Source organism: Charadrius vociferus, unplaced genomic scaffold, assembly GCF_000708025.1.
Source record: "Charadrius vociferus isolate BGI_N301 unplaced genomic scaffold, ASM70802v2 scaffold343, whole genome shotgun sequence".
Lineage (NCBI taxonomy): Eukaryota > Metazoa > Chordata > Aves > Charadriiformes > Charadriidae > Charadrius > Charadrius vociferus.
Window position 1 is genome coordinate 448,646 of NW_009647952.1, and position 25,864 is coordinate 474,509.

The 25,864-nt window shown below is 39.1% G+C and overlaps 1 protein-coding gene across 1 annotated transcript in view; it reads left to right on the forward strand.

Moving 5' to 3' along the window:
- Positions 1–13,280: 13,280 nt before the first annotated feature.
- The window catches only part of GAK (cyclin G associated kinase), a 69,384-nt gene continuing 56,800 nt past the window's right edge, over positions 13,281–25,864 (forward strand). Inside the window, exons 1-6 of the mRNA XM_009883308.1 lie at positions 13,281–13,336; positions 14,726–14,785; positions 16,839–16,953; positions 17,405–17,547; positions 20,662–20,787; positions 22,834–22,923. Coding sequence (XP_009881610.1) covers positions 14,783–14,785; positions 16,839–16,953; positions 17,405–17,547; positions 20,662–20,787; positions 22,834–22,923 — 477 coding nt within the window. The 5' untranslated portion in view covers positions 13,281–13,336; positions 14,726–14,782. The remainder of the gene's footprint in view (positions 13,337–14,725; positions 14,786–16,838; positions 16,954–17,404; positions 17,548–20,661; positions 20,788–22,833; positions 22,924–25,864) is intronic.

The window sequence follows — 25,864 nt, forward strand, 5'->3', positions numbered from 1 at the left end:
GGTCCGCCGGCTTCCTGCTGCGCCAGCAGCCGGCTCCTCGAAGGGCTTGTTGCCTCCCGATTGCCGCTTTCATTAGGGGTCATTGGTGCACCGAGTTAACGTAATCGCCGCGGAAGGTGTTTAGCGAGGACCGGCTGTAGGAGCACTCTTTACTGTCATTGTTAGTCCACTTTAGAAATACCTATGGAGTGCCACTGGTGCCAAGAAGTCTGGCAGCTTCTTCACTTGCTTCATGGTTTAGAATACTTTTGCTGTGTCGCAGAACTTACAAAAGAGTTTATAATCTACCTAGGACCTCACGGAAATACCGGATTGCATATTTATTTTTTTTTTAAATTACAGTTTCTAATACTATGCCAAAGGTGCAAGTTTACCTGTGCCATTTTGGGTTGTTTGGAAAACCGTGAAATGCAGGAAAATATATTAACTTTACACAAAAATTTCAGGAGGCTGATCTCGTTCTTCATATAGACCTTGCTGGAGTTCAGGAATTAAATGTCTGGGCAGTTTTCAGTTTCAATAATTTTTTGGGTAGGCATCTTGCTACACCAGTTGCTAGTCTGCTTTAAAATAGGTGTTATGTTTGGTGTGTGAAAATTACTTAGAAATTAGCAGAAATTTGAATCTTGTTGTGCTTGTGGTCAGAAGAATTACTTTATTTCTTCAAGCAGAAGACACATTGTAGTTACTTCTTATAATGTTCTTGTATTTAAGTAGTTTTATAAATAGATTTATTGATTTTTTTCCTGAGTAGTTTTTTGTTGAAATGTTAGTGACCAACATGGAAGAAAAATTTGATTCCTCAATAACATCTTCAGTTAAACTTACAAGAATTTGCTTGTATAAAACAAAAGGACATTGGTCTTCACCACTGTTTATCTTCTTAAGGGCAAATGAGTTGTTACTTTAATACTTAAGCACTTTTGGCATATGATCTCAGACAAAACCTGGCAGTTTTTTTAGGTAGTAAGTTGCACTTAAAACAGTAGTAAATGTCAAGTCCTATTCTGCCTTCAGCCTTTGCTTACAGCAAAAGATGCAGAATTTAGTGTGAAATGTAAATATGATGTGACTGCAAGGTGAATGCCAAGGGACCTGGCTGGTGCTGCTGATAATGTGACATTCCTGACAGGAGTGACCACAGCAGTTTTCAGAGAACAACAAAGACAAGGAGGCTACTTTTGAGATATATTTGCTGTTTAGTTCTTGTTTCAGAAACAAGTATTTCATACTTTACTTTGGCAGCAGCCTACTGTTTCCCAGGATCTGACACAGGCTTTCTAAAATGTCAGGGGAAAGATGCTGGGTTAGATCACAGCATCACACAATGGTAGGGGTTGGAAGGGACCTCTGGAGATAATCTAGTCCAATCACCCTGCTGAAGCAGGTTCACTTAGAGCAGGTTGGACAGGAATCCATCCACACGGGTTTTGAATATCTCCAGAGAAAGAGACTCCGCAACCTGTCTGGGCAGCCTGTTCCAGTACTCTGTCACCCTCAAAGTAAAGAAGTTTTTCCTCATGTTCAGCTGGAACTTCTTGTGTTCCAGTTTGTTCCTGTTGCCCCTTGTCCTGTTGCTGGGCACCACTGAAAAGAGTCTGGCCCCATCCTCTTGACACCCATCATTTAAATACTTATAAGCATTGATGAGGTCCCCTCTCATTCTTCTCCAGGCTAAACAGACCCAGGTCTCTCAGCCTTTCCTCATAAGAGGGGTGTTCCTTTCCCTTGATCATCTTTGTAGCCCCGCCATGGACTCTCTCCAGTAGTTCCCTGTCTCTCTTGAACTGGGGAGCCCAGAACTGGACACAGTACTCCAGATGTGGCCTCACCAGGGCAGAGTAGAGGGGGAGGATGACCTCCTTCAACCTGCTGGCCATGCTGTTTTTAATGCACCCCAGGATACCATTGGCCTTCTTGGCACAAGGGCATATTGCTGGCTCACGGTCAACTTGTTGTCCACCAGGACTCTCAGGTCCCTCTCTGCAGAGCTGCTTTCCAGCAGGTCAACCCCTAATCTGTACTGGTGCATGGGGTTATTCCTCCCTAGGTGCAGACCATACCCTTGTTGAATATAAACGATGTTTTAAAACAAATGGGGACATGCTTTAAGTCAAGCATTCTTGAAAATTTATCTGTAAGCTCTGCTTTGTGTTCCATGTGGCTCTCAGTATTATGGTTTTGTTTCATGTTGTTTTATGTGTATTTTACTAACTGAAATTGCACCTAACTGTTCATTTTTGCTAGAAATGAAGACTTTCTAGCCAGCATAGCTGGGCTAAAACAACCTTTAGGGTATACTCAGTATAAATATTAAAATATATATCAAATACAGAAGTCCCAGCCTCTCCTGCGGTTTTCAGACTTGAATTTGTCTGTAGCACATTATTTATTTTGTTGTTGAAATTCAGTTTATCTTTGAGCTCTGAACCTGTGTTCGACACCTGATACATGCTTGCATAACTGGCTTATAAGCATTCTCTTTCATGCTTATGAATACAGAATCTGTTTTGATTTTTTTTTTTTTTAAAGGAGTCCTTTCATGCCAAATTCCTCTCTAGAAAGTCGAATACTACTTTCTGGATTTAGATTTCAAATTCATGGTGAAATGAGTGTGATCTGCCAGTGCAGAGAGATAGACTTTTCCATAAGATAATACGGTCCACTTTGTTTTTAGTTGGTATGAACAGAATATGTGGATTAGCATTTCACAGTATCACATGGAAGCATAAATTCAGTTGTTTTGGCACCTTGCAACTCTTTCCAGCTCTGTAGTGTGCTGCCCATCTGTGCTGGTGCAAATACATGTTTGGCCATGCTGTAAGCTGAGACACTAGCTGCACAGTTCATTTGGATGCATTTCCCTGTTCATTTTGCAGAGCTGCCATGCTAGAGGTGGGACTGGGCTGACTGAAAACGTGGAGTGCTGCTGCAGGAAGCTGACAACCTGGGGGGATGAGCTGGTGGTGATCTCTAGCACTGATACTACCTCCAAATGCATGAACAGACTGTGTCACAGGATGGACTGAGTGCTCCTAGAATATGGTCTTCTGTATTTTCTACTTGAGCATTCAGTAGCTCACTGCAGTTAAGAAATTTTAGAGGAAATGGGTTGGGGCCTTTACATTTCATCCCTGCTCGCCCTTTGTATGATGCTGGCTTCCGGTGTCATAGTTCTTTTTGGTCCTCCAGTTAAGTGCATAGACTGCCACACAATTTTACTGAAGTAAAATAGTCATTGATTGCATACCTAATTAGTAGATATTAGTAAGTGTAACTAGGTCACTGTCTTTCATGACAGAGGGCACATTCTTATGTGGCCATAAGTCACTTCCCACTCTAAGTATTCTGTACTTATCTCTGTCATAGTAGGGGCATCTGCATACACGTACTCCACCTACATGTGTTTAGAGTTGTCCAAATGCTTGCTAACATGTTTGGTTTTTCTAGTGTTGGGTGAGGGTGGCTTAAACTGTCATATCCCTTGCTGTTCGTGTGAACAGTATATGCATTTTTATGTTGACTTTTTGCTTGTCAGTTGACATCTGTGAGTGTCCTTCCCCTTTGTTCAGGAACGTCAGGATTCTTGTGTAAATCTGTGCCAGATAGTGGAGGCACTGAGGTGGTCCTTACTGATTGTCGTGGTTTGGCCTCAGCCAGCAACAAAGAACCACGCAGCCGCTCGCACAATTCCCACAGTCGTGGAAAAAGAAAATGATAGGGCCAAACTCGTGGGTTAAAAGAGTGCAATTTAACATAACAGCAAAAGGAAAAGACGAAAACGCGATTACAGTACCGCCGCGAAGCGCACCGACCGGACCCGCACCGCCGCAGCCCACCCCCGAGGGGCGACTCCTCTTCTCGTCCCGGCTAGCTCCTCTTATAGCTCGGGCATGGGTCACGTGGTATGGAATACCTGCCCCCTGCCGGCTCCTGGGGAGATTAACCCCATCCCTGCCGGAACCAGGACACTGATTCAATGATCGATGTAGCCTGCGCATTTGACTTTGGGGGAGAGTGGGGACAGCAAGTGACCACAGCAGGCTGAACAGTAGTTTTCAGAAATTTCTTGTTTCTTGCTCCTGAAAGCTAGCATATTTACACAGACAAACAGCCTTGCGAATTTGTTTTTCAAATGCTAGACGCTGCTGGCTTTCATTTTTGCCTGTGTTGGACAAAGCATCTCTTCTGATAGACCTTATGCTTATTTACCTGATAATGGTGACAGTTAAAGATGATGGACAAGTAAATATGGGGAATTTCTTGATCTCCACCTATACTGTACAAGGAAGACAACCTGGTCACTGGGCTGTCAGAGTATTCATTGAGAAACTGTTGATACCAAAGAATTAGAGAAACTCACTCCTCAATTCTGTATAGTAATTCTACTGCAATGAGACGGTAAACTGATACAAGAATAGCATGTCCTGTGACATACAGTGTCAAGTTCCAAAATTACAAAGAAAGTTAAATTTTTTTGAGAATTACAAATTGTACAGGTGTAATAGCTTTAATCTAATTGAAGAGAGGCCTGTTTGCTGTGTGCTAAATTAATGTTTAAGAAAATACTGGTACCTGTTAGAGCACAAATGAAAGGCAGGATGATGAGCAAAACTTAGCTAAATAAGACATTGACAAAACTGCTTATGTGCTTAAAAATTATGCAGTCTTTAAATATAATAATATTCTTCCTTGAATGTTTCCATTGAGCTTTTTTTTTTTTTGTAAAAGCAGGTAGATGTTGCATTGATGGGGTAGCAGAAACAGTTATGGGAGGTCATAAAGTTATTTCATATGTCTTGCTGACAAAGTAACGACAGAATATGTAAAAATAGAGAACCTCTATTCTAGAGATCCTTCTGTGAAAACAGAGAACTACTTCATGGTGATCCATGGAACAAGACTGGACACTTTTCAGTTTCTTATAAGGTTGAAAGGATAAAGGGATCTTTTGCAAGTTTTGTGGTATGTGTTTTGTTAGATTAGATAATGTTTTTAAGGGGTTTTAGTGTTAAAAATTAGTAAACAACTTCATAGTAGTTCCTGCTGCCACTCAATGCATAATGTAATATCCCTACATATACTCCACTGCCAGTAAGAGAGACTTGAATTTCCTTGTTGAGTACTGCTGTTGTTTTGTAGGTTGAATAGTAAGTATGAAATTATCAACAACTATCCTATTTTAACTTTACTAAATTTTCTAGAACAGCAATGATACTAACAGAAAAACAGTCCTTAAAAAGTTTTGAATATTTCTCTCCTGGTAAGCTAAGTGAGATAAACCAGATAGAAATGTTCCTCTATTAGTCCTTTCAATAACTTATTTTGAAACACTTCATATTTGAGTGATTGTGTTTCTTGATATCTGTGCTAAAGGTAATTGCATCAGGAAAATCACATTATCACTGCTTAAAAATTATAGTTTTCATCTTTCTCAACTAATTCAACTGCAGACTGATTAACTTTTGATATGCTATGTTTTTCTCTTTAATTCCTGAGTATATAATTTTCATTCTGTGAAGTATATGCTAAGTCTGATTTTATGTGAAATAGGGCCATGCCATGGTATCTTGGTTCAACTTAAAGAATGTATATAAAACAAATCAGGGTCTTGTCAGTGGAAGGCAGGGATGGCATGGAATGAGCAACACATATGCTTCAGAACATATTGAGAAATGTGCTGCCTGCTCATGTATGCTAATTGTAACACGTTTGAGACTTGTTTGTGTTACTGCTTTAGCCAGGTACTCTTTAGCCTGAGAAATATGCAGCAAAAGCTGGGAATAAGTGATGAAATTAGTGAGCAGATGATTGTGGTGTGCTTGCTGGCTCTTCAAATATCAGTTGTATCTCATGAAATGCATTGACTTCGTAATGCTCATTTATGTATGAGGTAGCTGAGAGAAGTTCCAGAAAAGAGCTTTTTCAGACAGTGCTAGTACTAGACAAAGCAGTGGAACTTCTGTGCCATTTCAGCATCACTTCCCTTGAAACTTTGAATAAATTCCAAGTTTATAACACACCTACAGTCCATGTAGCCTTGGGTTCTTTTTCTTCCAGATAATGGATTTTCTTTCTCACTGCATTGTTTTACTTGTCCTTGTCCCTTGGTTTAGAAAGAACCACTTTGAGAATAGAAATGGATTTTTCTTCTTCCCGTGGAGGTTAGAACTGTGACTTTCAGTTCCCACACTATCAAGTCTTTAAGGCCTTTTGGTATTGTTTATGTTAATACTAGTCCTTTATTCCTTTTTAATAGAGAATTTTCCTCTCAGTACAACAGTATTTTGCAAATAAGACAAAATGAATCTTCCTTGTGATGTGCCACTTTATCCAATTGTGCTGCCACTAGAAGAAAGTTCCAGATGGTTAGGGTAGATTTTCTGTATGCTGAAAAAAGCCAATGAAAATCAGGATTGAGATATATGGAAGCAAATTTGCTCACATCTCACTTTAAAAAAACCCCAACCGTTTGTGTTAGCAAAGAAATATTAGTTCTGATTCCTATTTGCTTAATGTACATGTACATTTCATGTACACTTCAACTTCCCAATGCTTTTGTTGCTTGTTTTACATATGAGGCTAAACAATTGAGAATAAAGGAGGTGTATGGTTTTGTGAAAAGCAGGAAACAAGCAAGTTCTATGGCACACATTTAACAACCATTTGTCATGTGTATTGACTTCTTATCCTTCCTTTGAGCAACAAGCATGGGCAAAAGAATAAAAGCACAGAAGAGGAGAAACATGATGACAAAAAATATGCGTTATTCAAACTGCTTGATCTGAGACTAAAACTTCCACCATGAAGAAAGAATCATTCCCTAGTCAGAAAGGTAGCAATAGGCTACAGATTTTAATTTTTTCAGAGTTTAAAAAGCTGTTATGAATTGAAGCTATGTAGGTGACTTGTTATAAGCTGCGTTCTGAGAAAATGAAACTTGTGTCTGTTGTTTAACTATCAAAAAAAATGCTGCTTTAACAGGCAGTATTACAGCTCGTAGGTACAATTTTATGGTCTCTGGTGGTGATGTAAAGAAATACTGATTCTTTTTTTTTTTTTTTTTAAGGATATAATTCATTAAACTCCAGGCAGCAGAGGCACAATAAACAGTTAACAGTCAAGTTTCTGCAAACGTTGTTCGGTTGATTTGCTGACAGATGTTTGGAGTTACAAGGAAGGGAGGAGGGCTCATGTGAAGTCAAAGAGATGTTGCAACAGCCTGTGATGTAAAGGATGAACTGACAGTTACTCTGCAAACCATGTGTGAGGCAGACTTCCTGGAAGTGGGAAAATAAGATTACAATCTCTAAAGAAGAGCTGAAGCATCCTGACCTAGCAGCTTTACAGTTCGCATTCCCTTTGCTGTAGATGTAGAGAAGTTTTTCAATGAAGCAGAACAGTGCTGTTTTTTAAAGCCGGTGTTTCTTGGGTAGAACAGTTCCTCCTTGCAGGGGGGCTTTGAAAGTTTCAAGGTGTTTTACCTCTCCACTTCTCAAGGTTATTGGAAAAAGTCCAGATCTTTGAGTTTGAGCCATGCTTCATTTTTGAGGCATTTTTCATCTTGTTATTAGGACTTCACAACTGACACAAATGCATGACTGGGCTTCAAAAAAATATGCTTATCAAGCAATGTTTGGCAACAGTGATAGAGCATCCTTTCTGTTTTGATTAAGGATGTTGCTTGTACTCTGGTGGAAGAGCATCTGTCTGCTTTCAGGTAAGATGCACTGTAAATTGTAGTCTAGGCTAGAATTGCAGTGTTTCAATCAAGCTCTAGTTGAAACATAAGCTACTCAAAATTGATGTGGAAACAAACTTGGTTGGTATTTGGGAAGGGCAGGGACAAGTCATATCAAGTAGTTGTAAAGAGGAAGTTATTTACACCATCCCTTTCTCATGAATCGTTAAGTGTGTAATGAAACAATGCATTACAGTACCAAGCAGTTTTATGTAGTAATTGATGTCCCTATTTTGATGCTTCACTAGCTGCCAAGTAGGAAAACCGTCATCTCACTGAAATGGTTTCTCTGAAAAAATTTAGTGAAGATGGGAAAAACAGGGATGGGGTAAAAAAGAACAGTTTTAAATCCAGCTTAATTTAGAGCACAATGTATTTATTCGGTATTATGTGATGCCTAGGTTTAACTTGAGGAAGAAGGCAAATCTCTTGGTTGGAAAAGAAAAGGTCTTCTAGTCTTTATAAGAGGATTTATAAGAACAATGCTCTAGGGCTGTGGTGGTGTAAGAATGAGTGTAGAGTGCTCACTATTAAAGCAAATGAGGTACGGTTACTTCCTAATGCAAAGGTGGTCATCAGATGATCTCAGTGGGGGCCAGGAAGGTGAGGCTGGTAAGCTTTCTTCTCTAGTGTGTTTCTCTGGGTCTGCTATGGGGCAAGACTGATTCCAGGACTGACGGTTGTACTTTGGCTGCTCCATTTTCATGAGTTTGTGTAGTGCTCTATGGTAAACCTGTTATATGTAAGTTTGTGTCTACAGAAAAGAAAGAAAACGAGTTTTCTTCTGCTGTAATTTCTGTGGCACTAAATAATAATCCGAGACCACATTTGAGACCTTGAGCTGTGTTCTGAAATTGGGACTAGTGAAATGCTTCAGTAGTGAAAAACTTGTCTCTCAGGGCAAGAGCTTGGGTGGGTGTGTACACATACACACACTGCTAACCTGTATGGGGAAATACTAAGATTGTTTTGCTGATATAAGAAGCTTCAGAAAACTGACTTAAAACCATCTACAGATGTTTACATGAGTGGAAATAAATGAAAGCACCTCAAATGAAACTACATTATTTTTACACACCTAGGAAAGAAACCAAAGCAGTCCTTATACACTTTTAACTTCCATTTTGTAATTTGCCTCAGTGAAGTCTACTATACAGCTGTTTGTTTATGCAGCTTTGTTGATTTAGGGGTGTGATCCTTGACTGACATGGCTGTATTGACTGTGAAATCCTTGGTGCGGTTATAGTTAAACAGGTGAAATTGCTTTTTTTTAAAATTTTCACAAATTATATTGCAAACTGCATTGGTCAGAGGGCCTGCAGTAAAATGTTACAGCAAAGGAGAAGTTTTGCCAGTAAAGTTGCCCCTTTTCAGGGTATGTTAAAACTGTTTTAGTAGACTAGCTCTACAAAGAAGCCAGCATCAAACCCTAAACAAAACCACTTTTAATAATGAAGCGGTAGGACTAATTTTTGCCCCTTGTAAAGGAATTATTTTCACCAATAAGAGACAGTTTTATAAAAAAGTAAATTAAAAATACCTTCACAACTTACTGTACCTCCTTTGGTATCTGAGAAAATCCATAGAATTAAAATTGTTATCAGCTGTAGTGCTGCAGTAGTAGTGAATTGTTCACCAGCTGGAATGAGCAGTGTTGTATGGAACTGAATTGTGTTCAGTTGAAACAGTGAAATGACTGAATGAGAAACTTACTTAAAAGTGATGTTTTGACAGGGGCATAACTGTAAAGGATGAGTTTAGAGGCCATAACAGTGAAATTCTCTATAAAATGGGTGCAAAAGTATCTAACCAGGCATGATACTATTGGCTTTTGTTTGGAGTTCTGAAAAGTTTAATGAACTTAACTCTGTGTTTAGTGTTTCAGTACTTGATTTTAAGGTGCAACTGCTGAAGTAAAATTACATCTTTTAAATTACTAATGTGCACTTAAGCTATCACTATTTTAATGAAGTTTCTCCCTTCAGTTTACTATCCTAATACCTCTGTATAGATTGTGAGATCCCACTGCGTAATTATTGCTAGGAGCTCTGGTAAGCCATACCACCACTGAAATAGCCTCAAAGATGACTGTCTTCATTACTTTTCCTTTTGTTAAACCATGCTATGAAAATGTCATAATTAAGCCAAGTACTTTGCTAATACACAAATTGAGTCTTGCCAGCTTTAAATTTGACCTCAGCAAAATCTTAGTTTAGACACTTTATATGCTGATTTCACTGGATTTCCAGATAAAGTCAGTTATGCTTCACTTGAAGTCAAATAGCTGTGTTTTAACCTGAGCAGAGCTTGTATTAGCTTCTGTTGATAGCAAGTATTTATCATTTTTAAATGGCTTGCATTGCTGAAAAAATTCACACGCGCTGCTAGGCCAAAGTGAACATTTATGATTTTCGATGAGTATTGAAATTAACAACCAGCATATGTTTTGAAGTAGTTATTAAGCTGAATATAAAATTTATTTAGATTCATAGCTAGCAATTAAGAGGACTGAAATTAATTTTTTTGTTGGAAATAAGATTCATTTAAATACAACAAAAATTACTTAAACTTCAGAAGTCTTTCTGAGGTGGTTGTAATGTTGTGATTTTGAGTGTTAAAAAACCAGGCTTTTCCATCAAGAAATGAGCCTGTGTAGTTTTCATAAATGTGGTTGAGTTTTAGGCATGAATTTCAATATTATTTGTGAACTGAGAAAACTTCAGGGCAACTCTGAATGTGTCTAGAATTTTTCGAGGACTGTATCATGATCAGCAGTCTGTGAAAATTTGGACTATATCTTTTTTTGAAAATTTACTATAATCTTTTTTTAGTCAGGTAATCTAATTCCTCCTTTTACTCCTTTGTACTCATTGTCAACAGGATTAAGCTTAGTGGTAATATGCTACTTGGTATGTCTTGTAAGCATTTCTTATATTGGAGGAAGAGCTTGTAGAAAAGCTTATCAGACCAGTTGAAGTAGTTGGAAAGGAAGCAAATCTTCTAGGGGCCTTCTTCAGAGTTTTGATCAGCTTCGTTGTTAATCAGATATGTTTGAAAATCATGGATTGAATTGATTTGATGAGTGAATTGATGCATAGGTGCTTTCACCTGTATAATTTCCAGGAGGGCATTTGATGCGTTTGAATGTATGTATGCACAGTTGTATTTTGGAGTGCATGCATGTAGGTCTGCGGATGTTTGTATTTGTAGAGGTACTAGTAAGGCGCATGCTTGAAATGCAGAGTAAACTTGCCCTATTCCAGCCCTGGAAGAACCCTTGGCAGTGCACAGCTGAGCTGAGTTTGCATAATAACTGTTCTGTAGTCTGGGGTACCTCAGTCATCAATTTGCTTTTGAGTGACTTCCAGAAAAATAACTGCAGTAATTTTGTGTGCTGACTTGAAGCCCCTAATTTTGTAAATTGGAGCATATATTTTCAAGATGCAGCTTACTGGGTTATTAGAATAAAATCAAAGAAATAGTTATCAAGATGAATGTAAAGACTTTCTTCTGTAGGGCCAGCAGTACTTTCACTGTGTAGAAGGTCTGTGGGATCTGTGTAGGACAAAGTCATGGCGGCAGTAGCTCTGTGTTGCAGTGACTAGTGTACACTGGTGTAGGGGCTTGCAGCTCACTGGAATAGTGAGCTTTGAAACCTGGGGCATGTTTCTGGATGTGAATAGGGAACTGGTGGGGAAGAGCAGTCAAAAAACCATGGTTTCCCAGCACCTAACTATAGTGAATGACTACAGGTTATCTTGCTTGTTTTACCAGCTCTATGAAGTCCATAAACAGTAGTCATAACTGATCAGCACTGTCCAGAACAATGTTTTTTGTGCATATGTTCTCATTCAGAAAGGATCAAAGTGTCTTCAGGTAACGCTCTAAGGTGGTGGTAAGCGTGGATTTCATTATGTCTCCAGCCCCTGTCCCATCAGTGCCCAAAATGCTGATTGTAATTGCTGATCAGAACACTTTCACTGGGGGTTTTAGAAAAGCTAAGGGAACTTTCTGTTGTGGGAAGTGCTGAACATGATTTTAAAGAATGAATCAAAGTAAATGGATAAACATAACGCATGCATGGGTAATGCGTGGTGGGACTGAACTGCAGCCCTAGCTGTTCTTCATTGATACTTTAACTCTTCCGTGGTGCGCTAGTTACTCTTTTGCTTGGTCTGCCTGCATCTGGGATCTTGGTTTTGCTGTTTCTGTGCGTAATTCTGCTTTAGATACCAAAAGCAAGGAGCTTGTCGTTTATTTGTTTCATGCTGTGGATGCTACTGCGTTTGTGGGCAGTATGTTCTTGGAAAACACTCTGAGGGTCAATTTTCATGTAAAACTTCTGAGAGTACTTCCTGAAAAGCTTTGTATTTGTTTGAATTGCACAAAGCAAATACTGTGTTCATGTCAGCCTGAAGTTAACATTCCTCATCTGCAGAGAAGGTATTAGGTACTAATGTGACTGTACTGATCTGGATCCTGCATATCTTCAAAAAAGTGCCTTGCCAACTTGTTTCTTGTCTGTGGTGGTTCATTCTTCAGTTATCCTATTCTCTTAGTCTTTTTGACCAGTAAAATTTTGTATTTCGCTGACATCATCTGTGCTTATTCTCCATATTATTGCTGGAGAGAACATTACTATGTAGTTCAATGAAAACAGAATTCATATTAAAGGAGTAGAAAGTTTGTCACCTTGGCTGTTACTCTACTAGAGATATTCTGCAATAGATGGACAACATATATGTAACCATGAGGATGACGTTTCCAGAAGAAATGGAAGTGATACCAGGATCTTTAAAATGGAGTATAAGTATTCAAATATGTTCTTTTGATACAGATAGCTTAAGATAGTTAGCAGTTGAGGAAACTTAGCAGATCTCTAACTTTTTCTCAGTCTTTTACTTTTTAGAAATTTGCACAGTGTTCTTGAGCGAATTGGTAGTGTTTGATGAAATAGATATTCTGACAAAAGGAGCTGGAAGAAAAATAATGTTGTATGGAATGACAAATTACAGTTTAGTAATAGCATCACCCTTACTGAAGCATGTGCTTCAGTGCTTGAAAATGCTTTCTGCTTTTAGTATGAAACCTGAAACATGGCAATTAAAAAGTATGAAGAGGTATATATTTAACATTTTATCTCTCTTGGCTATTGCTGTTTTCATAGGAAGCCTAACAGTGTAAAACCAAGAAGTAATTTAATTAAAATCATTATGTAATGGCTGTACTGAATCTTGGTTTTATAAGGACCTGTGTTTAAAAAAAAAAAATGCATCATAGGAAATCTGGATACACAGACTAACTGAATGCAGGGAAGTAACAAAGTCAGTGTGCTTCTGGCATGTGTAAAAGAAAGAAGGAAAATATTTTAGCTCTTGTATGTAGGTTACCCGTACTCTTGGCAAGCCTGAAAAGTATGTATACTTACAATCAGAAAAACATTTAAATTCATGTGATAGCTCTGTTGGACTAAAAAGGATGATTTACCTGCATGTTGAAATTAAAACTGACTTAATGGGCCTTTTTCTTGTAGGTGGTTTTGCTTTTGTCTATGAAGCTCAAGATCTTGGAAGTGGCAAAGATTATGCTTTAAAGGTAAAATGAATTTACATCACTACAGGTTTATGAGGTCTGTCTTTTTGCTTGATGCTTTAGCATGACAGTTAATCCTTGCTGTATGTCACTGAAAAATCAAGAATGATAAAGTGGTGTTTGTAGCACACTGTACCTGTATTTAGAAAGGCCATTCCTGTTAGGATCCTGCACTTTCTACTTAGATGCCAAAGATGGGAGTTGCTCTATTAGGTACTACTGCTGTTTGTCTTCATTTGGTCTAGAAATTCACGACCCTGCCCTAAGCATTTTGTTGCATGGGTAAAAGGAATCTTTCCTAGTTACTGAAGTGGGGTATAGGAATATTTTCACACCTCAGAAGCAGATTTAGTCTACTGGTTGGCCTACCTTTGTACTTCCAGAGTAAATTTCATTAAAAATAATGCTCCACTCTTTGACTCATTGATGAAACATTCATCCTGACACTTTTCAGATACGGTCCTCTGGATACTCGTTTTCTGAAGGCTTATAATAATCACGTAAGAGCTGAAAAAACGAGCTATTATGGAAAGGACAATAAGTGAAGTCATTCATTTTGTCATATTTTGTTGCAAAAAAAAAATCATGTCACTTGTGTTCACCACAAAATAGCTTAATTTTTGGAGTAGGCGTATTCTGTGGCTGTCAGTACAAAGACATCTATCTTGGAGAGAAAGGAAAAAGGGTGGTAGTGTGAGAGGTGGGAGAGATAATATGCATTTAGATCACCACTAAGTACTTAGTCTGTTTTTTTTCCTTTTCATACCACATCCTACAGAAACAAAACCTGTGACCAAAGCCATGTAGCATGTGTGTTCAAAATGTCAGTACCCCCATTTAAAAATAACAGATAAAAGGTGAACCATTACTGTACTTCCTCTCTTTTGTAAAACTGCTACTTTTGTAGCAAATGCTCAGATTGATTCTAGTAAAATGTTGACTCCAAATCCAAGCAGTGCTTGGTTTTGCTGCTGATTACTCAGGTACTATTAAAAAGGTTGGGCTACATAATTTGGAGAGGTTTTCGTTGGAGCGGGTTGAAGGTTGTTCCTAAAGATTTGAGGCAGAAGATGAATCTTTCTGTGTCAGTGCACAGTGCTGTAGCCAGGAGACCTTAGTGTTTTATACAACAGAAAACTCTGAGCAGTTACTTTGAGTGTCAGAGGTTACAGTTACTCAGTTATCACTAAGCCTGAACAGTACAGGTGGCTATAAGACTGGATGCTTTATTTATAGCAAAAAATACAAATAAGCCCACTTTGTTTACTATCCCATCACAGTTCCTTAGATCTTTGACTGTTGCTTATCCTTTGTGTTCCAGAAAACTAAAAAATCGGTGCAATGTTTTTCTGTAAGTTTTAATAACTTCTCAATTATTCTGTTTTCTGACAGCGATTGTTGTCTAATGAAGAAGAAAAGAACAAAGCCATCATTCAGGAAGTTTGTTTTATGGTATCCTTTTCTGAAACATTTTTTAATGTTTCGATCTAATTGCCTGATATCAAACACTTCTGAGAAACAGAGGACTACTCTACAGATTCACTTCTTCTCATGCCATACACTGCTTAAGAGCACTGACATTCTGAGGAAGATTTGAGTTCATGGCTGTTCTGAATCTGGCACCAACATCCAGCAAGTTTAGTTCTTCAAAAATTGCAGGAATTTAATGAGTGTAGATAACTCTTGTAGCTAGTGTAGACTTTGTCATGTACTTTGTCTAGCAAGAAGTGAAATTCTTATTTGGGCTTTCTTGCAGTGCTGTGACTGTGGTCAAGAGATCTTTTGACTATCCAGATGATACTTAAGTAGAATTCCCTCACATGCACTGGATTTATTGCCTTTTTGACTACTGAAAACTTTGCTTTTACTTACTGTGTTTCTTAACTTCTGCCTCAGATGTGTCTGGCTTTAAAAAGTAATACTGAATGTAAAGGAAGGAATTTCAGTAGAATCACAGGAGTTGGGAGGGGACCTCTGGAGATCATCTAGTCCAACCCCCCTGCCAGAGTAGGTTCACCTAGAGCAGGTTGCACAGGATGGCATCCAGGTCGGTTTTGAACGTCTCCAGAATTGGAGACTCTCCACCACCTCTCTGGGCAGCCATGCATCAGAAAAAAGAAGCAGATGTTTCCCAGTGATATTGCTGTCCTTTTTGTCTTCAGTGATGTTAGATGGTAGGCTATAATGTAATCTCAGAGTGTTTTCAGTCCTTGGCTTTAGTAAACTCATTATTTCCTCCCCAGCATCTGCTCTAAGACCCTCAGTTTGTTTCAGGAGTCAGTGAGTAGCCATGGTATGCTGTTGTTTTGTTTTTCACTCTGAGTATTCAGCTTTATTTTGAGTTACCAGACAAAACTACTGATCTTAATTTAAGCTACTCAAATATTTCTTTTTATGATTACTGAAATGTTTGGCAAAATCTTACACTAAACACCGTTTACTAGATGTACACTTGCGAACAACGGACTACCATAGCACTATACGCTTTCTAGCTACTCTGACTATATCTTGCCGGAGTAAAGAACTGAATGTTCTTTGGATGTCTTTTCACAGCTCAGCCTCATTAAAGCGTATATACAACAAGAACAAGGGTTAACTATTGCTAACTCTCCAAGCTATAACTGTGAAATGAAATTAATTCCTGCAGCTCTGAGTAAAAGCTTGTAAAGAGATGCATAAGATATGAAATAGTACTTTGAATTTATTCTAATTTGGTGGATCCAACTTACCCTTTTTTTTATACCTTTGCACTTATGACGCTTCTTTTTTTTTGTTTTCACACTTGGTGAATACATCCTGTAAATAGTGTGTTTGTCTCATAGGCATGAGTCTCAGTGTATGACCAAGGTGACGCACATCAGGGGCAACACAAACAGGCATAGTGCAATGTAGCTTCTACTGGCAGGAACTGATATCACTTACATTTTACTCCCTTTTACATAGTTCAAGAATGATACCTTGATTTTTTGAGCTGGAAGTGAAACCTGGAAAAGTTTTTAGTAAGAAGAATGATGGGAGGTTAAGTTCTTTGGTCTTTTAGAGCTTTTATTTGTTTTGAACTGTATTTTAATTACTTAAAAATGGAACATAATGTACTTAATACTTGCTTTGGAAAGGCAGGTGTTGATACAATAGCCCTTTCTTAATCAGCCAGCTAGAGAAACAGCTGATCTCTCCAATACTGGTGCTAATGCCTTGTAGTCATTGTCAAAAGACAAAAAGAAGTAACTAAATCTGTTATGAAGTCCAGTTTCCTCAGAGGCTTAATCACAAAGATTTCTTAAATGTTTTATTTTGACTTTTTATTACATTACCTTCAGTGGCATCCCTGCAGTCTTTTTTCCAGCTGAGGTAAGGATTTCTCTGTTCTGCTTAGTATTTTAATTGCAGCTGTAATGCTTTCTGTGATTTTAAGCTAACATTCCAAATGATATGTCTGTGAACTGCTGTGTACAATAGTATCAATAAACTTGGCAGTTGTCTTCCTTGAACATGTTATCTCCAGAAGAAGCTTTCAGGTCATCCCAACATTGTCCAGTTCTGCTCTGCTGCATCTATAGGAAAAGAAGAATCAGACACGGGACAGGGAGAGTTTCTTCTGCTTACAGAGCTGTGTAAAGGTAAACTTTATTTCTTTTTCCCAGCAGTGCATGTTGCTTCTGACAGCTGTCTTGCACAGGTTGCTTCATGGCTTAGAGGCTTTGAAAGCCTCTTAAAGATAGCATAGTTCAGTGAAGCTAGACTTTACCTCATCTTTTATAGGATAAAGACCATGTTAATTGAGACTACAGTTCAACCTCATCTTAAATATGGGATAGTCATTAAGTTCTTTGTGTTTGAAACTAGTCAGAGGAAGAATAGTTCCCTAAAGCACCATTTCTTTTGGCATTGCAGTCAGTGTGGGTTTTCAGAATTTCCATCTAATCAGAATGGTTTTCAGAATATCCATCTAATATTACAACTCAAGACTAAATCTTGCTTGAGGAGAAGACCGTTTGTCTATTCATGCCAAGCTTTCAGAATTTGTGGTATTCTGTGTGCGCTTATGTGAATTTCTCTGATTTCCTGCAGGACAACTGGTGGAATTCTTAAAGAAAGTAGAATCCAAAGGACCTATCTCCTGTGACACAGTTTTGAAGGTCTTTTATCAGACCTGCAGGGCAGTGCAACATATGCATAAACAGAAGCCTCCTATTATCCACAGAGATTTAAAGGTGCGTTACAATGTTTAAATAAAGGCTGAATTTTTAAACAGCAAAGGAGCATGTTGGGCTGAATCCGTGTTGAGGCTGTTGATAAAATACAGTGGACGCTCTTGACCATAGTGCTTCCATGTATTGCTTTGCCAAGACTGCTGGATGTCAGTGAAGGTCATCACTGAAATATTTCCATCTCCAAACAACTTTTCTTTGTGCTTGTGGTTAGTACTACATGTAGACAGAGTGTCTGAACAAGCTGACAGAAAAGTAGTGTATCATGGTTTGCTGATTAAGTTAGTCTTTAAATAGTTTTCTTTTGAAAAAAAGAACCAGTTACGACTTGTGAGTGGCAGTTTTGGGGTGAGCAGGTTTTCTAAATAGAAGAGGTAAAGCTTTGAAGGAGGGGAGAGGTAATGTTGGATTCTTTGTGAAAGATTACTTAGCCTTTGAGAAGTTTTAGAACTATCAACTGGCATTGTGATTTAGGGCTTGTATTTAACTTGAATTTTAAAATTTGGTAGACATAATTCATGATAGATTTTGCTTCTTAATTTTTTGTTCTGTTAGCCTTTACCAAGACGCTATAAAGTTATGCTGTAAAAGTGTTGTCCCCTTAGAAACTTTGGAGATTTGAAAGGACGTAATCTGTGTTTGAATTTTGTATTTTGAAGTCAGGGGTTCACCTTTACGTGTATGCTATGCCTTAGATGAAGGACCCCTAATAATCAGTGAGATTTTGCTGTACTACAAATACATTTTGACCTAGTAGAAGGAGTTGGTCTTCATAAACATAAACAAAATAAGAGAAAGAAGTTTCTTATTCCTGAAACAGTGTCTGAATTTTGCACACGTGTGTTTCCTGCTTGATGTGATGTCAGCTGAATATAAAAAAAGGAAAATTTGTTTCTCCTTAAGTAAGCATGTACTCAATTTACTTTGGGGAAAGGAAAATTAATCCACTTTTGAAAAGTAAATATGTGCTAAGTGTTTTCAGCACTATTGTTGAAAGGTTTGATGTTAAGCACTAGTATAGCCCCTTAATATAAAAATAGTTGGAGCACTTTTTTTTTTTTTTTTTTTTTTTCTCGTACTGTTGAGCAGCTTTCTAGGTCATGTCAAAGAAATTTTAACCAAGCTGGACTAGAACTTCCTTGGTGTTACTTTCTAGAATAAAATCTTTTATTCTGCACTGAAACTTCTATACACCAGGCCGTAGAAAAGGTGCATGTCTTCTCTGAAAAAAGGGGTAAAAACCTATTTACAAATAAATATACAATTCCTTACATAGCCAGCTTCATAGAAGTTGAGCTAATGTTGTAATTCAAGGTCTCTTTTTTCTGGTCGATTGATGTAAGTTCCTGGCAGAGGCAACATATGGAAAACAGGAATTTGGTTTCATGTTACAGGGGCTGCAAAGCAAGATTAAATGATAGTTGTGCTGCAATAGGCAGAGGCCTTACTACAGTCAGAGCTAAATAGGGATCATTTAACTGTTCTACCTTTTCCAGAAGGCTGAACTTAAGTCAGCAGCATAAAAAACTGTAGGATAAAGTTTTGAGCCAACCTCAAATGAGATCCAAGATGCTAGTGTAGCTTTTGGGGAGGGGTGTACTAGGGTGGAGTCCGAACAGGTTTTTCTCCATGATTTTGACTAAAAGTATAAGGATTCATGAAGTTCTACAGTGCATCTCAAAAACAAGTTCACCTTTGTAACGGGTGGCTGCTTTTATCCTCCTGTGATTTCCTTCTCTTGCTTGTCAGTGTAGCACATTCTTTGTTCCTGAACCCCTTTGGACGAAGTTTGCACTTACAGTGTGTGCGTACAGCACTGTAAGAACTCAGCCAGTTACCAAGTTGTAAAAATTCAAAGCTAGTTAGAGCGCAATTTGTAAAATATCAGTGCTTCTCTGATATTTTAATTGTCTGAATTTGATCTTTTCAGGTTTTGCCATGTAGCACATAGCTAGTCTGCATAACACAGGTCATAGAGCCTGTTAAAATCTGAATAATCAGCTGGAATGTTTTACATTATTAGCAACCTTTACCAAAGCACAAAACCCAGAAGCTTGATCTCTGGTCTTACTGTGACCATTTTTAGTGCATAAATTTAATTTGTTGTTGAATACCCACCCTTATTATTGTACATGGAGATAAACAAAGGTTATCCAACAGAGAAGGGAACTCAGATTGGTCATTGAGATCGATACTTTAACCACATCAACAACAGAGCTTTGTCTTCCTGCAGGGTGGTCAAAATATATTTTATGGTGGAAGAAGTTGGAAGGGGCATGTGTAAGGGAGGCTAGTAGGAAAATGGAGGTTTTACAGAAGGAAGTCCAGAGATGTGGTTTCAAGGGAAGGGAAAGGGAAGACAACCTAGTTACCTGAAGTGTGGTGGTGTGATGTTACTAATATGCCTCTTAACTTTTACACCTTTTCCTGACTTCATACAGGGATACAAATTTTCTTTTGCAGCCCTTTTGTGGTTATGACCCTACAATAATTCTGCCCAATATCTACTTTTACCCTCCCCTTAAGTTTCTTCCCCATTTCACTTAGCAATCCACGCAGGCTGGATTTTATGGAATGCAAAAAGGGAGGGATGACTATGAACTACTCATGGCCCTCAAATAGCTGGTTTCTGACTCTGCACAGGGTCATGGCTGCCTCTTTCTGTGTGTCCCTCAGCAGCCTGCTTCTCTTCTAGTACCTTCCTGTTTTGGGTCTACAGCAGTCCTAACCTTCACTCCGTTGTAATTAAGCTAACTGTTCGGTTTTATGCATGAAAACACTTGTATTCCAAGATACTGCTTCTGCAAGTTGTCCTCAGAAAAACTGACTGCCTCTTAAGCACCAATGAAATGACATTCCCGCGTCCCCGGGTTTATTTCCCACTCTCTTGAATGTTTCCTGCTCATAGTGGTTTTGGTGCTCCCTTTTCTAAATTGGCTGTATTGCTACCATATACATCTACAGTACTGTCTGAAATCTTTGTGCTCCTGTAAACAACATTCTGGCCTAAAGTGAGTATTTTTTTATGTATGCGCAAGTGAGTTGATGTTTAAAAGGATTTGTGTTAGTGTATGGAAAAAAGACATCTTTAATTTATTATTCTACCTCTTTTTGAAGGTGGAAAACCTGCTTATTAGTAACCAGGGGACAATTAAACTTTGTGACTTTGGTAGTGCTACAACTATAGCTTACTATCCTGACTACAACTGGTCTGCACAGAAGAGAGCACTGGTTGAAGAAGAGGTAAGACTATTTTAATGTGATTAATCTTAATATCAACAGTAGATTCATTTAACTGTTACCATTAATTGATATTGACTCATGAGACTTCTAAGAAAACTGAAGATTGTTTCAGTTATTACATTGTTCATAAAGCTTTGGTTTTGTATTTGTTTTGCTGGAGTTCGAACACTGTCTGCAGCTATAATCATAGCTTGTGTTCTGTAGCTGCATGTATATACAAACACTGCTTCAACTTGAGCAGTGTCCATTCTGCAATCTAGTAATCACTTTTATTTTCACACTAGAGCTTCTTCTAATTGTGCTTTTAACAGGAAGTCAAAAATTGCTTATGCCAAAGTGATTCTCATCTGTTTTCACAGTTGAATGATACATAAAGAAGCAGCAAGTCTGCTGAGCAGAATTTGAATAGGTAGCATTGCAGTGCCTGTAGGACTACAGTGGCAGTGTCAAGCATGCAGTGTGTTTTTTGCAAAGTGCATTTGAGAGCACCCTCAGTAAGTTTGCAGACAACACCAAGTTAGGTGGGAGTGTGGATCTGCTTTAGGGTAGGAGGGTTCTTCAGAGGGACCTGGATAGGCTGGATCGATGGGCTGAGGCTAGTAGTATGAGCTTAAACAACGCCAAGAGCTGAGTCCTGCAGTTGTGCCACAACAACCCTATGCAATGCTACAGGCTTGCAGAGGAGTGGCTGAAAAGCTGCCTGGCAGAAAAGGACCTGGGAGTGCTGACTAACAGCCGGCTGAACATGAGCCAGCAGTGTGCCCAGGTGGCCAAGAAGGCCAGCTGCGTCCTGGCCTGCATCAGGAATAGTGTAGCCAGGAGGACTAGAGAAGTGATTGTTCCAACTGTACTTGGCACTGGTGAGGCTGCACCTTGAGTACTGTGTTCAGTTTTGGGCGCTGCAGTACAAGAATGACATTGAGGTGCTGGAGAGAGTCAAGAGAAGGGCAATGAAGCTGGTGAAGGGTCTTGAGAATAAGTCTTATGAGGAGCAGCTGAGGGACTTGGGGTTGTTTAGTCTGAAGAGAAGGAGGCTGAGGGGAGACCTTATTGCGCTCTACAGCTATGTGAAAGGAGGTTGTAGAGGGGTGGGCGTTGGTCTCTTCTCACAAGTTAGAGCCGGTAGGACAAGAGGAAATGGTGTGAAGTTGTGCCAGGAGAGGTTTAGGTTAGACATTAGGAAGAACTTCTACACTGAAAGGGTTATCAAAGACTGGACCAGGCTGCCCAGGGAAGATTGAATTGCCATTGTTGGATGTATTTAAAAGCTGTCTAGATATGGTGCTCAGGGACATGGTTTAGAAGTGAGCCTGGTAGAGTTAGATAACAGTTGGACTTGATGATCTCAAAGGTCTTTTCCAGTCATAACGATTCTATGATTCTTATTTTAGAGTTGAGAGTAATGCTGGTAAATCTAATGTGAGTAATGCTGGTAAATGTAGTGCAATACATCAGCTGGATTCAGATTTTTAATTATGGAGTGACACTTTAAATTCGTGAATGCACTTTCTGATACCACTCTTCCTGTTTTGGAATCCAGCATCCTTGGAGACCAATCCATTGGTTTCTGGAGTAAAAAAGATTGTGTTGTACCCGTGTCTTTTATAGTCTGCAAAAAGGTCTCTTCAGGGATCCTTGTGAACATAGCTTAACCCTTTGGATGTGCCTGCAGCTGTCATTAAGTGTGATGAGGAACTGAGAAATAGACACTGAAGAATGAATTCACTTCTTGGTTTATTGTTGATTTTCTGTATTTGTGTTCATGTCCCTTTTCACCTCATGTAGAACAGTCACTTTGCTTTGTCCTTTGCAGTTTGAATAGACTTTTGAATATCACAGTGTTATTTATTTGACTACTACCATCGTTATCCAGCCTTATATCAAAGCTGTTGTGACTATTGTGGGATTCAATTGGTGGCTTCTGCCTTGACAAATATTTCTGAAATGATAGTGCTATTCATTCTACGTGGAGAGCTTTTTCCTTGATTGAACACTGTTAGAGCTTATTATTCAAGTTTCTGTTTCAAGGAATTCTGTCTTCTGCAGATCACAAGGAATACAACGCCAATGTACAGAACACCAGAAATGATAGACTTGTATTCAAATTTTCCAATTGGTGAAAAACAGGACATATGGGTAAGACATTTTTCTGTTGCTGTATCATAGCTGCTTATGTCATAGTGTAACTGATTTTGCAGTCTTCTTGTTAATTTGTTGATTAAATAAATAAAAGCACCAAAATAAACATAGGATAGACTGTCTTATGTCAAAATAAACTTAAATAGTATGAACTGTGTATCGAAATATTAAAAGAAAGAGATGTAGTATTTGAGGTTTTCTCCCACTGAGGTTGACTTCTACTGTGAGAGGCAATGCTGAACTTCGACATTCAGCAGAACGGTTGCCAAGTTGGATCTTGTTACCATACGGCCAGAATACTTACAGTCCTTCGATTCATATTTTTGCAGTTCATGCTCTGCCATGCATGTAACTCTGGGACAGCCTATTACTGAGTTCAAAATGGTTATGTCTAGGTATTGCATCTAGGTAAAATACTGACAGGTAACAAGGATGAGAACGGTGCAGAGATCATTCATGCTTTGTATAGAAAGGATGATAAACTGTAAAAAAAAAAAAAAAAAAAAAAAAAAAAAAAAAAAAAAAAGTAGCCAGAATTAAAGGTAAATATTAAACCCTCAGTTGTACCTTTTCCAGTTTTGTAATACTGTAACAGCACTGAGCCCAGTGACTTTGTGCTTAGGTACTTAGTTTATTGGATGTTTTTTACAGAGGCAGGTGTCAAACTGTTATCTGTGTTGGCAGTATGTCAAAAGAAAAACTGAAAAAAATATCCTATTGGTGCTTTAAAAGTTTTTATTTGGAATCTCAGAACTTAATTCTAGTTCTTAAATTAGTAACAAGATATTGTGGAAACTCTTACTTAACTTCTACAGCTGTTGGTGATTTTCTTCTGGCATGTGAAAAAACACCAAGAAAAATACTTTTTTCTGACCATTTGGTCACTTCACTTGTGTTAAATGGAAGTCTTAGCCAAGATTACATGCAGTTAAACACAAAGCTAAAAATGCACTTAACAAAAGCCTCACTCAGAAGGGCAGCGGGAGTTTACTTTTTGTTTAGAAAAACTCTGTATCCATTAGTATTAACTTGGTGGTTGTCTCCTCCTGTGCCTTTGGAAGATCTTTTCCATTTACCATGCCTTAGTTGGAACATGTTGTTCTGTGTTTTTTCCTTTACACTCTGAATTCAATGAAAACATGCAAGGTATTTGGCAATAGGATATGGTACTGTCTCAGGAAGCATAACTGCTCTTGTAGTTTGCAGTTAGGGTAAACAGAATAGATTTCTGAAGAAAGCAGGTAGGGTGAGTAACACTCATGGTTGCGGTCTGTGTGCTTGTCACTCTGTGAGCTTAAAAGCATGATGGGAGATAGAAATGTCTTCCTTAGCACAGCAGCATAGATGAAGCATTAGTTGTAAGCCATATAGATTCCACAACGGGAATGTGGTTAGGTATTGGTTATAAAATCATAGGTTCTTAAGCTTGGCCAACTGCTTTCTGGACATTTCCTACCTAAGTCTAGAGATAGTAAACACCAAACCCAAATACCTTTAGTTCAATTTTTTCCAAATAATTGTGATTTCCTGAATTGAAATTCAACTGAATTCCACTGAAATGACAGGCTTTACCGTGCCATAAAGATTTTTCTCCATTGAAATTATCTTTTAGCTTGGAAAGCCCTTCATACACTCCCACTCTGAGAAATTTCTGAAGAAACAGAGTGGGTTTTGGAATATGTTAAGGAGCAAAATTTCAAAGTTGGGTTCTCCATACTAATATCCGGTAAAAAATTCTTCTAGTCAGTGCAAGACATCTTGAAGGTTTAAATTCTATGTGAGCTGAACAATCTCTTTAAATTTCGTGTATCATATAATCATAGAATGGTTTAGGTTGGAAGGGACCTTGAAGATCATCTAGTTCCAACACCCCTACCGTGGGGAGGGACACCTCCCACTAGACCAGGCTGCTCAAAGGCCCATCCAGCCTGGCCTTAAACACCTCCAGGGACGGAGCTTCCACGACTTCTCTGGGCAACTTGTTCCAGTGCCTTACCACCCTCAGACTGAAAAATGTCTTCCTAATATCTAAGCTAAATCTACCCTCTTCCAGTTTAAAGCCATTCCCCCTTGCCCCTGTCACTACATGCCCTTGCAAAAAGTCCCTCTCCAGCTTTCCTGTAGGCCCCCTTTAGGTACTGGAAGGCCACAATAAGGTTTCCTTGAAGCCTTCTCTTCTCCAGGCTGAACAACCCCAACTCTCTCATCCTGTCCTGATAGGAAGGGTGCTCCAGCCCTCTGATCACCTTTGTGGCCCTCCTCTGGACCTGCTCTAGCAAGTCCGTGTCTTTCCTATGTTGGGGGCTCCAGAGCTGGATGCAGTACTCCAGGTGGGGTCTCACCAGGGCAGAGGGGAAGAATCACCTCCCTTGACCTGCTGGCCATACTTCTGATGCCCAGGATGTGGTTGGATTTCTGGGCTGCAATTGCGTGTTGCCAGCTCATGTTGAGCTTCTGGTCAATCAGCACGCCCAAGTCCTTCTCCTCAGGGCTGCTCTCCAGCAATTCTCCGCTGAGCCTGTATTTGTGCCTGGGATTGCCCCAACCCAGATGTACGACCTTGCACTTGGCCTTGTTGAACTTCATGAGGTTGGCATGGGCCCAGCTCTCCAGCCTGTCCAAGTCTCTCTGGATGGCATCCCTCTCCTCCAGTGCATCTACCTCGCCACAGAGCTTGGTATCATCGGCAAACTTGCTGAGAGTGCACTCAATGCCACTGTCCATGGCACCAATAAAGATGTTGAATAACAGTGGCCCCACTACTGACCCCTGCGGAACGCCGCTCGTAACTGGTCTCCACTCGGACATCGAGCCATTGACCACAACTCTTTGAGTGTGACCGTCCAGCCAGTTCCTTATCCAGTGAGCAGTCCCTCTGTTGAATCCATGACTCTCCAATTTAGAGACCAGGATATCGTGCGGGACAGTGTCAAACGCG